General features: G+C 35.0%; 1 protein-coding gene across 4 annotated transcripts in view; it reads left to right on the forward strand.

Annotated features, from left to right (window-relative positions):
• DMXL1 (Dmx like 1) overlaps nucleotides 1–15,043 on the forward strand; it is a 134,005-nt gene extending 118,962 nt beyond the window's left edge. For all 4 annotated transcript variants that reach the window (XM_027076847.2, XM_053220029.1, XM_015076693.3 and 1 more), the window contains 5 exons: nucleotides 3,158–3,250; nucleotides 4,864–4,955; nucleotides 6,043–6,095; nucleotides 10,041–10,258; nucleotides 12,935–15,043. In XM_027076847.2, the coding sequence (XP_026932648.1) occupies nucleotides 3,158–3,250; nucleotides 4,864–4,955; nucleotides 6,043–6,095; nucleotides 10,041–10,258; nucleotides 12,935–13,159 (681 nt within the window). In that variant the 3' untranslated portion in view covers nucleotides 13,160–15,043. The remainder of the gene's footprint in view (nucleotides 1–3,157; nucleotides 3,251–4,863; nucleotides 4,956–6,042; nucleotides 6,096–10,040; nucleotides 10,259–12,934) is intronic.
• The last annotated feature ends 2,032 nt before the right edge of the window (nucleotides 15,044–17,075 follow it).

A 17,075-nucleotide genomic window follows, 5' to 3' on the forward strand; every position in this document is an offset into this window, starting at 1 on the left:
ACTAGTCTGGGTTTCTGAAGAGAACAGCTCAGTGAACTTACGATAAAGTATTAATCCATATGAATTCTGTTTTATAAAATTCTTCCCCAAGAACACTTAATGTTCAGTTGGTTCTTTCTGGAACAACAGTGTGTGTGTGTGTGTGTGTGTGTGTGTGTGTGTGTGTGTGTGTTTGAGTGTATGTATATGTCTGTATATATATCCATTAAAATTCACTTAAGTGATGCTTAAGGACCAAATGATTATAGGACCACCATATATTACACGTTTTTTATAAAATACTTGTACTTTCTTTGTCCTCTGGAACCTAATCAAAGTACGGACAAGTAGTGAGTAAAATCTGGGGGCTTATTAAAAATACAGATTACTTTACTGCAGACCTACTGAATCGCTATCTGCATTTTAATCAGATTCTTTTGTGATTTATACCTACATTAAACTTTTGAGGACTGCTTTAGAACAGGGCATCAACAAATTATGACCTAGCCATATGTTTTGTAAATAAAGTTTTACTGGAACACAGCTACCTCACTCATTATTTGTTTTCATGACTACTTGTCTACTACAACAGTGGAGTTCAGGAAAGCAAAGACTTTATAGATAGCAAGCCTACTATATGCCCCTTTAAGAAAAAGTTTGCCGGCCCTGCTATAGAACTTCTACTGTCTTCACTTCGCACAGTCCTGTTTTCATCTGACTGCCTCTCTGCTCCCCTTGCATCTCACTGTCCCTTTAAACAACAATTAAAGGAGAAGTCGGGCTGCTCTTCATCTTCAGAGCCATGCTTCACGGAAAACACACAGGGGCCTCTCAGATGGGCCATCTTGCTTTTCCTTTCCTCTCAACTTACAAACCTTCAACCCCCCTCGTGTGTTGCTCGTATCATGGTGCGGTGCAGTCTTTTTGCCTACCATATTCATCACTTAGCTCTCTTACCATTTCACAAAAGTCAATGGTAATTTTTGCATGTAGCTATGAAACAAAGTTTGAGAGAATGTGGATTCTTAATATCAATTAGCAACGTTCTTTACCCTTTAATGGGAAATTGAGGGTACTTAATCTAGAAGCTTTTAGAGTACTACTGTAATTTCATTTGTGTAACGTATACTCGTGCTTTTTTATTTTGTTACTATTATATTGCTCCTTAACTAGTCCCTGTACCTCAACCCTTACCTTTCTAATGCATCCTTCATGATGCCAGCACGGCATCATTTGTTATTCCGTAACAAATAACATAGTTACATAACTACATTATAAGGGAGATGAACATGACTGTTCAAGAGCCTTTCAAGGCTCCTTATTATATATGAAGCCAATATTCTGTTAAAAAAATTTTTTTTAACGTTTATTTTTGAGACAGAGACAGAGCATGAATGGGGGGAGGGTCAGAGAGAGAGGGAGACACAGAATCAGAAGCAGGCTCCAGGTTCTGAGCTGTCAGCACAGAGCCCGACGTGGGGCTTGAACTCACGGACCGCGAGATCACCACCTGAGCTGAAGTCGGACGCTTAACCAACTGAGCCACCCAGGCACCCCTGAAGCCAATATTCTTTACCTTGCCGTTCAGTACCTTCTACAGTCTGAATTATTCTATAGACTTAACACTCAGTATAGCCTTCCACTTAACACTCAGTATAGCCTTCCACATACGCTATTTTAAAGCACAGAAAACTTTTCCATTGCCTACCCGAGTATATTTAACAGGCAACTTACCATTCATTTACCTTGGCCATGATGGAGCCAAATAGCATAACAACTAAGCATGCTATCTCCCTTAGTAGGGAAGGCTACTACAGTAAATAGAACAGATGACAGTAATGCTGATCAATTTGTCAATTATGAACAGAAATGGGCTACCAGAATTCATTGAGCCTAAAATAGGCATTAAGCAGAGTAAATGACCTGTGAGAAACAATTTTCAGGAAGATACTACATTCTTTTTTATTATTCAAAAAAAAAAAATTTTTTTTTATGTTTATTTACTTGTGAGAGTGAGAGAAACAGAGCATGAGCAGGGGAGGGGCAGAGAGAGAGGGAGACACAGAATCCAAAGCAGGCTCCAGGCTCCGAGCTGTCAGCACAGAGCCCGATGAGGGGCTCAAACCCATGAGCTGTGAGATCGTGACGTGAGCCAAAGTTGGATGCCTAACCAACTGAGCCACCCAGGTGCCCCTTCATCTGCCAATTTTAAATGATGTCATTTGATAAAGCTTTCCCATTTCTAGATACATATTGTACGTAAATACTCAAAGATATATGTATCAGAATATTTAAAGCAGCACTTTGTAATCAGGAAAATTAGAAACTATAAGGGAGAAGTTTTCAAAAGTTATAATACAACTATGTAGTGTAATACAGCACAAGAATGAAGTAGATTAAATATACTGATGTGAAAAGATGGCCATAATAAGTCAAAAATGTAATTGTGGAATTGTGTATTTATTATTATTTTAATTTTTTTATAAAACCCTATATGTGTGCATGTTTGAATAATCAGAGAATAAATCTGAAATGGAACACCTTATATTGTCAATAGTTGCCAGATATGGAGATGGGAGAAGGCAGGAGTTCAGAATAGACATTTATTTTATAAACTGTTAAGTAAACATTATTTTTGTAATCTAAAGAAAAAAATGTTTACTCTTATTCATCCTTCTAGATTTGTGACATATACTTCCCCATTGTATAATTTTGACATTTTCCCTCTGAAATTACCTTGAGTTTCCATAGTAGGAATTCATTTACTGTAAAAATCTGTTTCATTTTACTTTCTACTGTTGTTTGCATGTTTTCCTTACTGAATATTCTAGAAGTCCTTATTTTGTCTTTTTGAAAATGAACAGTTTTCTATTTTATATATCCTAAAAGTTTGTTGTCACATGTCTTAATGTGTAAATCCAGTATCCTATTTTTTGAGTACTTTTAGAGAATATATAGACTATGCTCTTGGTTAGTATAATACAATGTGTCTGTTTGTTTCTTCTGTGTCACCTGGAATTTTTTTTTAAGCAGCAGCTAAATGTTTTTCTGGACTAGATCCATGCGTAGGTGAAGTAAAAGTCAATTTATCAATTAAATGTTTAAGATCAAAATAGGAGATTCACAGTGAAGGTATGGGTAGATATACTTAGTACTTAAAAAAATTTTTTTCTCTAAGTTTGGAATAGTTGATGCTGATGGATATTTAAGCCTGTATCAGACAAACTGGAAATGTTGTCCAGTAACTGGAAGCATGCCTAAGCCATACCTGGTAAGCCAAATTTTCTTACCTTTAAACTTTGTTCAATTTTTATTTTAAGGAAAACAAGAATATATGTTTGAGGCAATACATATTAAAGCCAAAATGTAGTTCTGTGTATTCAGTCACTTTACTATAAACTCCTGTCCTTGTATTATGTGAAAATTAATCTGTGAGGTCTTGGTCTCTAGTGCCTTGGACGATTAACGTGTATAGAACAAACATGGTACCTCCGGAGACCCATGTGACCTGTGGGTTACTCAAGCCCTTTTCCAGCCTCACTGAGCTGCAGTAAAGATTATACCTAAAAAGAGTGATCATCAGATCATCAGTCTGTGGTTTTTCTGCAATTGGTCCCCTATGAACAAAGTAGAAAGGATATGTTATAGCTGGTACTATTATTTTCTTGTCTATGTCTTTGGAAAAAAGAAAAGAAAGAAAGAAACAACTGATGATCTCTATTCAGGACTGCACAAGCTTCATGAACCCTCCTGTAGCTTCACAGAGCAATGAGTTTGGGGGCAAAAAAAACCCACTGAGTTTGTATTTAATATATTCTTTAGTGAAGCCCTTTATAGGACTAAGCAGTACCTATTTAAAAAAATCAAGAAATGGGTTAAGGTTCTGGTAATTCACTCAAGGTTATATTCTGGAATACAGTACCGATCTAAGTAAAAGCAAGCAAAGCAGAGAGGGCTGGTGAGGTATTTCAAAAGAATTTTTTTCTTTTTTAAAGAAAACCAACATAAGGTTTAAATATGTAAATTTACATTCCCTAAGGGTCTGCCTTTTTTTTTTTTTAACATCTAAAAAGATAAATTGGATTGAAAATGTACATTATTGGCTTTGTGGGGTTAAAGTACATTTTGTTTGTTTTAAGGACATATGATCATCCAGCTCCAGTGATGGTCAGATGGAATGGGGAAGTGACTCAAAGGAAAAATATTTGATGTGATAATTTTGACATACTTAAGTCATTTTTTATTGAAGAGAAATATCTGAACACATAAAACTTGGAAGACTTTATAATTTGCTAAACCTCTCATATTAAGTCACTGTTACTGGAATATTCAGAAATGTAAATTTTCTGAATTTGTTGACTCTCAATATGTTTTTATTCATGTATTTGAAAAATTATTTAAAAGCTTAAATATTTCTGAAAATAATTCATTCTCAGATAATCTAAAATTCTGGGTTTTTTCTAAGAGACAAATTTTCACAAATATTCTAAGAAATATTTAACATTTAATCTCCTTTTGTTTTCTTTTTAACTTTTAGATGAACAAAAGCAAAAGGTCTCATTAAGAATTTATAATGCAGCTTATTTATATGGTCCAGGGAAAGTGCATGTGAGAGAGAGAGAGAGAGAGAGAGAGAGAGAGAGAGAAAGAGGAGGAGGGACAAAACAAATGTGGCAAAATGTTAAAAATTGGTGAATCTTGTAAAGAGTATATGAGAATTCTCTGTTTTACTCTTGAAACTTGTCTACAAGTTCAGGGTGAAAAAAAGATACAAGGGGATTTAAGTAAGCCACACATTACATGATCCCTTTTGGTGAATGCATCCACTTGGTTATAAAATTGTTACTGACAGCAATAACATTTGTTTCTTCATAACCATTCCAGACCTGGCAGTGTCATAACAAAACAGCCAATGATTTTGTCTTCGTTAGTTCCTCCTCTTTGATAGCTACAGCTGGTCTTTCAACTGACAATAGGTAAGAGATTGTAACTGAAATGTAAGTGTGTGTCTCTATAGCTCAGCTTTATTTCTTACTTGCTTTACGTTCTTATATCTCAAGCTTGTTTTCAGAATTGTGCTTTTCAATATTTTTATTATAAAGATTTCCTTCTTAGAGCATTTTTAGTGTTCTAATTGTAAGGCCAAGGAAATTCTGGTGCATTAAAAACAACATCCGTTCCTTCTGTATTTTTAATATTCTGATTTTTTTATTTTAAGACTTAAAGAGAAAAATGATTTGATAGTGAAATTAATTTTTCTCCGTATTATTCCTTATGTGTTAAGAAAGCTTGAGGCAAAGGAAAGAACCATTATTTCTTGACCCTGCTCTTCTGTTAATCCTCACAGTGGCTCTCTTAGATAGATATTACCAGTGTTTCACGATAATGAGAAATTCAAAGACCTCTTTGAGTTGTACGATAGATAGTAAGTGGCAGCCTGTCCACATTTCCCCCAAAACCTTAAATAGGTAAGAAAATGTCTCCTCCTGCCTCCATCTCCACACCCCCATGTTTTACTTCCCTCACACTGCTGAGTTCTGAGGTAAATGTCTACTGAGGTTGCTGAGTTTTTCTATTTATTTGTGAGGCCTTACTTTACACTAGAAATTGGATTGTAAGAATATGGAGTCTCCAGCCCATCTGCCATAGAAATCCTTACATATATTTGTGTCTCTTCTGTAACTCATAGAACGGAGTAAAAGTGCTCCCATTCAGAGCAGAAATAAGTTTTATTTGTGCTCGGGGAAATTCAGTGTATCCTGCTAATGGTATTTGCCATCTGTTAGGTTACAGAATGAGCAGATACAAAAGGTATTTCCCGTGTTCAGACTTCATACAGTATTATTTGTAAATACATGTCAATCTAGAGTTAATCAGTTTTGTAAGTTAGTAGTTTTTAAATTTTTGTGTAAAAATTAATCATACATAAATATATTGGTTACTTGTATTTGAATTTTTTGTTAGAGCAAGGTTTGAATTTATGTAACTATATGAAACAAGCTTACTTTTTATTCTGTTGTTAAATTTTTGTGTCACTCAAAGGTAATTTTTTTTTTTTTTCAGAAATATATGTTTGTGGGATACTCTTGTGGCACCTGCCAATAGTTTAGTCCATGGTAAGTTTTGAAAGCATTTTACAAATTTTGAAAGTCAAGAATTTGACTAAAATCAATAAACTAATTTTTTAATGAATTTGTCTTTAATGACACAAACTTACTAGCCTGCGAGGTTTATTTTGCCCATGATGGCGTAGAGTTTAAAAACAGAAAAATACAACGTATATAATTAACTTTGCACTGTACTTCATGAAGGACAGTAGAACATAGATAATATAAAAATCATATGTTTTTACTTTGAATCTGATAGCCACAGGTCATCTTTGTGAGCATCAGTTATTGTACAGTATTATGCCCATTCTCTCCACTCCTATTCAGAATGGTACTCAGAGTCCTAACTAATGCAATAAGACAAAAGGAAATAAAAGGTGCACATTAGGAGGAGAAGAAATAAAACTGCCTTTATTCACAGAGGACAGGATTGTTTAGAAAAAAATTTTTTTTTAATTTTTTTAAATGTTTGGGTTTTTTTTTTTTTGAGAGAGAGAGGCAGCGTGTGAGTGGGGGAGGGTCAGAGAGGGAAATACAGAGCTTGAAGCAGGCTCTAGGCTCTGAGCTGTCAGCCCAGAGCCCAACATGGGGCTCAAACTCACAAACTGTGAGATCATGATCTGAGCTGAAGTTAGCCACTTAACCAACTAAACTACACAGGCACCCTGATTATGTAGAAAATCTTGAAGACTATATACAAAAAAACAAAACAAAAATAAGGTAAAAACTTTTGAAACTAAAGTGTAAGTGTAGTAGAGTCACAGGATACCGGGTCAACATACTAAAGTCACTTGCTTTCATATATACCAATAATGAACAATTGGCATTTGAAATTTTAAAAAATCACCATTTATAACAGCACCCAAAATAATGAAATACTGAGGCATAAACCTAAAAAAATATGTATAGCTTCTGTTGGGGAAAACTATAAAAAAGATAAATCAAAGATTTAAATAAATGGAGAAATAGCCCATATACACATATTGGAAGTCTCAATGAAAGTTATTAAGATGCTCCTGCCTCCTAACTTTATAAATTAAATACATTCCCAGTCGAAATCCCAGGAAACTCTGTTGTACATACCACCGAACTGGTTCTAACAATTTCTGTAGAGGGGGTGCCTCAGTGGCTCAGTTGGCTAAGCATCTCACTTTGGCTCAGGTTATGATCTCACGGCTTGTGGCTTCAAGCCTCGTGTTGGGCTCTGTGCTGACAGCTCAGAGCCTGGAGTCTGCTTCGGATTCTGTCTCCCTTTCTCTCTGTCCCTCCCCCTCTCCCGCTTGGTGTATGTCTGTCTCTCTCTCTGTCTCTCTCTTTCTCTGTTTCTCTCTGTTTCTCACACACACAAAATAAACATTTAAAAAAATAATAAAAATAAAAATTTCTATAGAGAGGCAACAGACCTAAAATACTGGATACTGAAGAAAAACAAACTTAAAAAGATTTTTTTTTTGTTTATTCATTTTTGAGACAGAGAAACAGCATGAGTGGGGGAGGGGCAGAGAGAAAGGGAGACACCGAATCTGAAGCAGGCGCCAGGCTCTGAGCTGTCAGCACAGAGCCTGACGTGGGGCTCCAACCCACGAACCGTGAGATCATGACCTGAGCCAAAGCTGGATGCTTAACTGACTCAACCACCCAGGCGCCCCTGAAGAAAAACAAACTTGAAGGACTCACACTATTACTGATTTCAAGACTTACTATAAAACTACAGTAATAAACACATGTTATTGGCTTTAGAATAGAGATCATGGAACAGAATAGAGAGCCCATTTATCAACCCATACGTATTTAATAGACTGATCATTAATAAAAGTACAAAGGCACTTCATTGGAGGCATAGTGGTCAAAATATACTATAACAATTGGATGGCAATATGTAGAAAATGAACCTAGGTACATACCTCACCCCTTTCATAAAAATTGATTTAATGTGAATTATCTACATGTGAAATTCAAAACTATAAAATTTCTAGAAGGAAATAGAGAAGAAAATCTAGGTGACCTTGGGTTTAGTCTTGAGTTTTTAGATACAATACCTAAAGCATAATCCATGAAAGAAATGATATATTCAAGACTTTAAAAAATGACCATCTTCTCAGTATATTAATGGCAAGTAAGCATATGAAAAGGTGGTTAACATGATCATAAGATACTACTCTATATACTAAAATGTCCAAAATTAATGATTTTGGAATACCAAGTATTGGTGAGAGTATAAAGAACCTGGAGCCCTCATGATTTGCTGAGTCTAAAATGATACAGCTACTATGGAAAACTGACATTTTCTAATAGAGTTAAACATGGACCTAGCATGATCCATCCGTATGTATTTTTACATATATGTCCAAGAGAAATGAAAGCACACATCCACAGAAGGACTTGTATAGCAATAATATACAATTATATTAATATATTAATGTAATAAAACTTAGCAGCTTTATTTATAACAGCCCCAAACTAGAAGCAACACAAACACATCCAATAGGAAAGTGGTCTGTTTATGTAATAGAATACTATTAACCAATAAAAAAAAAGCATAATCTGCTGATATATGTGACAACATTCATTAATCCCTTAAACATTATGTTGAAGGAAAAGAAGCCTGTCACTAAAGAGTATGTACTGTAAAATTCCATTTATGTGAAGTTCAAGGACAGAGGCAAAACTAATTAGAATAGTGATTGCCTTTGTGGGAGAGGAGGGTTGACTGCAAAAAGGCATGAAGGAACTTTCTGGGATGATGAAAACATTCTGTGTCTTGACCTGCATGATGGTTACACAGATGTATCCATTAGTCAGACTTCATCACGAGTTAGAATTTCAGCATTTTATTCTGTGTAAGTTATATCTCTAAGTGCTGGTCACATTCAAAGAATCTTTCCCTGTAATTTTCTCTGTAGATTCTTAGAGTAATTGTAACTAAATTTTATTGAGTACTTAGTGTATGCCAGGAACTGTACATGTTTTAAATATGTCAACTAATTTAATCCTCACAGAAACCTATTAGGTGGACTGGGTTTTCTCCTTTTTTTTTTTTTTTTTACAAATGATGAAACTGAGACGTAGGTTAAAAAAAAAAATTACCTAAGGTATATATTGAAATCCATGCAAAAACCAAGATTTAAATCTTGACAGTCTAACTCCCAAATCTTCACTCTTCATCATTATGCCCTATTGTCTTTGAGCTATTGACAGGCTTTTTTTTTTCTTTAAGATTTGTTAAGATCCACTTCTTTTTTAAGAAAAGAATACTCATTGTATTTTTGTTAGTTCTCATACTGGTATGTCTTCAAGTTTCACCATTTTTGTTTTTGCATTGTTTAATCTGCTCTTAACCCCATGTAGTACATGTTTCATTTGACTATTGTAGTTTTTAATCTCTGGATTTTTTTATTTGTATCTCTTTTTTAATGACTTGTTAATTTCCTTATCTACTAATTCCATCACCTGTGTAATTTTTGGGTTAGTTTCATTGGATGGATTTTCTTCTCATTATGGGTTGTATTTTTCTCCTTTGTATGCCTCTTGGTTTTTTATCAGATGCCAGGCATTACAAATTTTACCTGCTTCTGAGGCAAAACCCTTCTGAGGACAAAACAGATTTTGTCCTTTGTGAGTTAAGAGGTTTTCCACTATGGCTGGTGGAAACAGGAACCCAGACCAGCTCGGGTTCCCCTTGCGCCATGGCCAGAAAACCCTCCATAGGCAATAACGGGGACAGTCGTATGGCTCACCCAGTTTGCTTCCCATCTCTTAGAGATCATTTTTCTTTGCCTGGTGTCCATTGTCTCCAACCATTGTTTCCTGTATATCATTTAATTTTTTAAATGGTTTGAGGTAGGTGGGTGAATCTGGTGATCTATCATTCTACCTTGGCCAGAAGTCAGAAGTCTCTTGCTTACACTGTTAAATGGGTTTTACTTCATGATTTACTTCAATTTTAATTTTCAGCTTTTACTTGCCATGATAGTGGAGCTACTGTTTTAGCATATGCTCCAAAACACCAGCTACTAATATCAGGTGGCAGAAAAGGCTTTACATGTGCATTTGACCTTCGGCAACGACAGCAGAGGCAGCTTTTCCAGAGCCATGATTCTCCTGTTAAAGCCATTGCCATTGATCCAACAGAAGAGTACTTTGTTACAGGATCTGCTGAAGGCAACATAAAGGTAAATATGGTAATGCCACAGTGTCTACAAAATGAAGAGAAATCTTCAGAAACCTTAAGTGTTTACATGTATTAATGATACCATTCTATTTAAATAGTAGAAATATTAACTCCTTTGTAGGCAGTATGTTTGTTGCTATTTAATAAATCTTTTAATGAATGAAATAATATTTAACTTGAAATTGTCTCTTTTTCAGTTTTCAAATAGGCTTAATTAATGTGCAGAAGCACTTGATTTTCCACAGATAAAACATATTTCAAACATTGGAATTAGTCTTGACTCCCATTTTCAGAGTTACCAAATTCAGTTTCAGATACTGTGAAATGCAGTAATATTTTCCTTTATCCTGAATACTGTCCATTTTTTCATTTATATAGTATTAGCATCCAGCCACTCAGTGCCTGATTCAGAAGTTAGGGACGTACCTAGATAAGCCCTGTGCTTCTCACACTCCACCATGTTTAAAACTTAGAGGTTATTTAAAATGTTAAGCAGCTTATTAAATGCATCCCATCCCAGAAGTACTATTGCTAGGTACCTGTGTGCATTTTTACAGTACATACCTAACAGTTTTGTTGGAGAGTCCTCTGGCCACACTTGGAAAAATCTCTAGGGGTAAGTCAGTTTAGTCCCTAAGTTATTGTAATGGCCAGCAACCCACTGAAGGAGTCTACATTCTTAGAATCCATTAATTTAACCCCTAGTGAGACTACTAAGTAAGAATAAGTTTGGGGGTACCTGGGTGGCTCATTCAGCCAAGTGACCAACTTGAGCTCAGTCACTTGGTGAGTTTGAGCCCCACTTCAGGCTCTGTGCTGAGAGGTCAGAGCCAGGAGCCTGCTTTGGGTTCTGTGTCTCCCTCTGTCTTTGCCCCTCCTGCACTCACGCTGTTTCTCTCTCTCTTAAATTAAACAAACATTAAAATAATAAGAAGGAGAAAGAAAGAAAAGAAATAATAAGTTGGGCTACTTTTTTTACAACATGCATATTGTTTTCATAATTTCCAGCCAGAAAAAAAATTAACTAGAATTGTGGAATTTTAAAAATGCTTTTTTTTTTTTTAATGTTTATTTATTTACTTTGAGAGAGAGAGTGCAAGCCGGGGAGGGGCAGAGAGAGAGAGAGGCAGACACAGAATCCAGAGCAGGCTCCAGGCTCCGAGCTATCAGCACAGAGCCCATTGTGGGTCTCAAAGTCAAGAACCACACGATCATGACCTGAGCTGAATTTGGACACTTAACCGACTGAACCATACAGGTGCCCTGAAAAGGCTTTTCCTAAAATCAAATATATACACTAACTTCCATATGTAATTATTTTCCTTCAGTTTGAAGCTAGTTTCTTACTTGAACTGCCTTCAGTTTAGAACAAGTTGTATTAGGTTTTATATTAGTTCTTTATATTAGTTTGTGCTCTGATTTGGAGGTTTATTATTTAATCAAGTAAAAACAGATTTGAAAGTTTACTGCATCGTATTCAGAAGTCACAACTTGGGGCGCCTGGGTGGCTCAGTCAGTTAAGTGTCTGATTCTCGATTTCAGCTCAAGTCATGATTTCACAGTTGTGAGATCGAGCCCCAAGTCAGGTTCTGCACTGAGCATGGAGCCTGCTTGGGATTCTCTCTCCCCCACTCTGTCTCTGCCCCTTCCCTGCTCACATGTGTGCTCTCTCCCTCAAAACAAATAAACATTTAAAAAATACATGTTTAGGAATCACAACTTAACAATCAAGGCTAGAGTAATAGGTACTAATGAATTTCTTAGGAAAAAGTAAGTTTTCCAAAAAAAGGGATCTCAAAAAATCAGGACTATTTTGGTTTCCCTAAAGTTAAAATGGATGTCCTAAAAGCATTTAAGTCCGTCACATACTTGAACATGCTTATAAATTACTTTGTAAGTAATTTACTTTAGGAATAGTTGCATTTATTGTGGTAGGGGCTAAAAAGAGAAGATCTTAGTAAATTAAGTTTGCTAAAGTTGTGATAGTTTATCTTGCGGGTGGAACATAGTTTTTCCTTTTCTGAGGCCTTCTTTCCAGTGGGTCTAATCCCTTGCTGGGTATTATAAGGGGTTACCCCATTATAAACTACACAGCACAAGCTTTGCTGAGAGATAAGAAGTCTTTTTTTTTTTTTTTTTTTGATGTTTTTATTTATTTTTGAGACAGAGACAGAGCATGAGCAGGGGAGGGGCAGAGAGAGAGGGAGACACAGAATCTGAAGCAGGCTCCAGGCTCTGAGTTGTTGGCACAGAGCCTGACACGGGGCTCGAAGTCACGAGCTGTGAGATCATGACCTGACCTGAAGTCGGACGCCCAACCGACTGAGCCACCTAGGTGCCCCGAGATAAGAAGTCTTAATTGTAGTCCCTACAATATTACAAGTTTCTTTAGCTGTGTACACTTGACCTCCTAGTACCTAAGTTCTCATCTCCAATGCAAGGGTTAAATTACCTTTCTGTTTAATGAGTAGATTTTGAAGAATGTGATAATATCAAAGGGAATTGGGAAATTGCAACATAGTATCCAAAGGTTATGACCTTAGGCCTACACAGATTTTTTTTCCATATTTGTTTTAGAAATTCCTTCTTTGCACAAGAAAACCGGCTTAAAATTTTCATTTGGATTTTTAATGTAATCGTCAACGTCAATTTTAATTTTGTTTCTCATATCTTTTAGATTTGGAGTCTGTCTACCTTTACTCTTCTCCACACTTTTATCAATGAACATGCTCGGCAGTCCATTTTCCGGAACATTGGAACTGGAGTGATGCAGATTGAGACAGGGCCAGCAAACCACGTGTTCTCGTGTGGAGCCGATGGTACAATGAAGATGAGGATACTGCCGGATCAGTTTAGCCCACTAAATGAAGTGTTGAAAAATGATGTGAAATTTATGCTCTGACAGTTTGACAATAGGATGTATAATTGATTACCTATTCCCTGGAAGTGGCCAACACATACAGTGTCCACTGATCACTCTGTTTCTGCCACAGATAAACTAATGCTTTCTTGATTTCATACTTACTTTATGGAGCTTTGCCCTGGATGCACTGATGCCTTAAAAACTAACAAGGTCATTCAGAATTAGACTATATTACCTAAAGTAGAATGTATAAGTAATACTGTAATAGTACATATTTATAGTATGTTATGCTGAGTACGTCGTAGTGTTAAAGGACTTTCGTTTCCTTATTGTTGATAAACTCTTCTGCAGAAATCTCTGTATGAATTTATTTAACAGTAAAAATACCCTTTATGTAAAGGCAGTTGACATCAGGCATCACTTGACTCACCACTGTTACTTCCTTTTTCATACATAAACATCTCAAACTCTTCTATTAATTAATGATAAATGATAATTGGGTAAGAATAAAAAACATAATGAACATATTCATTAAAAACTGTCATTAGGACTTCAGTCTTATTATATAAAGTTCTCCTCAGTGTCCTTACTGAAGCCCCAGTGTGTGTGTGTATATATGTATCTTATACATCTTACTTGAACTTAGTTTGTGTATATATCAGAGAAAACTACAAGTCTTTTCATGTGTTTTTGTGCCATAACAATTACTGCCACTAGAATAGCAACTTTCTTTGCAACTGTTTTTTTTTCATGTTTTTTTGTTCTTAAGTTTTGAATTCCCATCCTGATTTTCAAATAATTTCAGGAAGACATCCAAGATTATTATTTTAAAGATTATCTTGAATCAGTTAAGTCTTAGCAGGCAATAACGATTCGGTGTTGGTATACAAGAGACACCTAAAAGTAAATTGATAAATTTGTCAAAGGATTTTTGAGCACCAAACATTTTACTTATATTTCTTTTTCCTTTTTAGGTGCTTTTAGTCTCAAAGTTCTGAACACCTTATAGCAGTGTTTTTAGAAACAAATGTGAAGACAGTCAAATTAAATAGATAATATTTACAAATGTAAAATACCCGCCAGATCTACCACTAATAGAAAATAAATTAAACCTTATATTTTATTATTTTTTGCCAAAATATATTATTTTACTATAAAATATGACCAAAATATTAAAAATGCACAATGCTTTTAACTTAAATGTGCTAAACCTATTTCTGTCTGTTCTGTGCTATACCTTTTCTGGTTAAAAATTATAGAAAACTTGATAAATACTTGATTTTAGCCAAGGAGACTGGAAGCAGATGGGACTAAGTGTTTAAGGGACAATTATATACTATTTAGCTTAAATATATTTTGTTAATAGGAACTATAAAAACATTTTTATGTAACAAAATATGGACAACTGTTATCTGGGAAATTAAAGAGTCAAAGTGAAGAAATGAAGGGCTGGTAAAATGAATTTTGTAATATCCTCAGGATACTTTTATCTTAAAAGTATATTGTTAAAGATTTTGTAAATTGTATTCATAATTTTAAATGTGTGAAGCTAGTTGCAGTGAAAACACTGTCATTAATTATGTAGAGAGTTCATGTGCACATAATAACCTGTATCTATAATTGTGCAATAACAATATGTGACTATTTTGCCATGGAGAAATCTGTGACAGCATTGCAAACAATGCCATTGTTTGATACAGTTAAGCTTAAGTTATTTTTCAGTAATTTCACAAATCAAGATTCAAACGGCTTTAAACACTTTCAATGAGATAGAAGATTTATTATGCTTAATAGAAAAAAAAAGGCATTGTGGATGAACAATTAAGCATTTTCATTGAGGGTTTATATGAGTTAATAAATTGTGTAAGCCCATATGTATTTACATCAGAGTCATAATATTTTAAATAAACAATCATGCAGTGACTTTTTTTTTTAGCATGGTACTGTTTTAAGTAATATTTATGCAATTTTAGTTGACTTAAAGTATATGTGACATTTTAAAATAGAGAATTTCTGTATTTATATTTGGTAAAATATAGGAAGCATTGAGTAATTTTCCTAAATACCTTGCTCTTCCTTTTTTATAATCTTTTTAAATTAATAGGTAAGCGTTATTCAAAAATGGGGAGAATAAAAAGTTGGAATGTATATCTAAATATAAAATGATGCACATATATGTAAAATTTCATCCACATTAATGGAATGGATACATCAAAATACATTTTTTAAATTGTGTTTTTTCTGAGAATGTGGCTTTGTAATGATGGAAAAATTCACAACATTGCAAGTCTCATTTTCTGAAATGTAGAATTTTAACAGGGCTGGGAACCCAGACAAGACATATTTTACTAAACCAAAAAATTTAATATCATGACAGGAGACTACAGGTAGGCTAAAAGAAATATTTATATAGTAATAGGGAAGTTATTAATGTCCATATATACAAAGAGAACTTTAATGAATTGGTGCAAAGAGAACTTTAAGATGATAAATTATTAGAGAAATCAACTCACAGAACAGGACACTGAAAAAACCAGCAAGTATAAAATATGTTCATCCTCAGTAATGGTTAAAGGAATGTTGGGGGAAAAAAAAAGCAACAGTATGATACCGCTTTTCATCAATCAGATTCATAATAAAGTCAAGTGGCAACATCAGTGTTGGTGGAGATGCAAGGAAATGGGTGCACTGAAACACGGCTGCTAGAAGTATGTTCCAAAAACGTTACCTAGATTGGTGTAAACATTGAATACACATAGTTGGACTAAGCAGTCTTTTGAGAAATTATCCTATCAGGATAAAAGCAACCTTGCACATAAGTGTAAGTACAAAGATATTTAGTGAACTACCTGGAGGGAAAAAAAACCCACCCTGGAAATCTAAATGGTAATTAGGTAGATAGTTGGATAAATTTAGTACATCCTTGGAGTGCAATATTTTCTTAACACTAAAAGCATGTCAGATTTGTATCTGTTGATCTGAAAAGAGGTCAGAAAATTTTCTAAGTAAAATGTATAATAGCCCATATTATTTCAGGGTTTTTTTAGTCCTATAGGTATGTAGAGACAAATATGTATGGAAGAATACACAAAAGTTTAACATGGGAGAAGGGAAGAAGGAGGTAATATTTTCCTAAAAACCCTTTGAACCCCACTGAGCAACAGATTACCTAAGAGAGAGAGGTGTGTGTGTGTGTGTGCACGCGTGCTCACACCGGACAGAAAAGCTCAGTCTTTAAACCATATAGTATTTAATGACTTTGAGAGCTGCTCTGTTGAGTGAAGTTCTTGTCAGGAATACTCTCTTGAGTTGTTGAGATATTTTGATGCTTGATTTACTAAAGGGTAAAATATTAACCTTTGGAGTACTTAGAAAAAGTGGAACATACATTATTTAAATGTTCCTATCAGTCTTTTAGAAATGTGTATAGCTTTTGCTATAGTTAATTACAAAGCTAAACAGTTTTTCATGACTTTTTTTCGCTTTCTGCTTGCTTCATTGTCTTTTTTTTTTTTCTTTAATGTTTATTTTTTAAGAATGGGAAAGAGTGTGAGTGGGGGAGAGGCAGAGAGAGGGGGGGACACAGAATCCAAAGTAGCCTCCAGGCTCTGAGCTGTCAGCACAGAGCCAGATGCAGGGCTCTAATTCACAAACTGCGAGATCATGACCTGAGCTGAAGTCAGACGCTCAACCGCTGCCACCCAGGCACCCCTTGCTTCATTGTCTCTTATGTGTATTTGGCTGATAATTCAGGGAGATAATGCAGAGTTAGAGTATCACATGGTTTCACAAAGCTCCTGGAAAAAAAAATTTCTTAGGTTCTCCTATAGCAAATACAGATGGGTGATAGAAACAATTGGTGTGACAACCCATTTGCACACTAGAGATGCTTTACTAGTACGCAATTGTCTACCCAATGTATAGGTATGACCTATGTAATAGAACTTAAGCCCTA

Source organism: Acinonyx jubatus, chromosome A1 (genome assembly GCF_027475565.1).
Source record: "Acinonyx jubatus isolate Ajub_Pintada_27869175 chromosome A1, VMU_Ajub_asm_v1.0, whole genome shotgun sequence".
NCBI lineage: Eukaryota > Metazoa > Chordata > Mammalia > Carnivora > Felidae > Acinonyx > Acinonyx jubatus.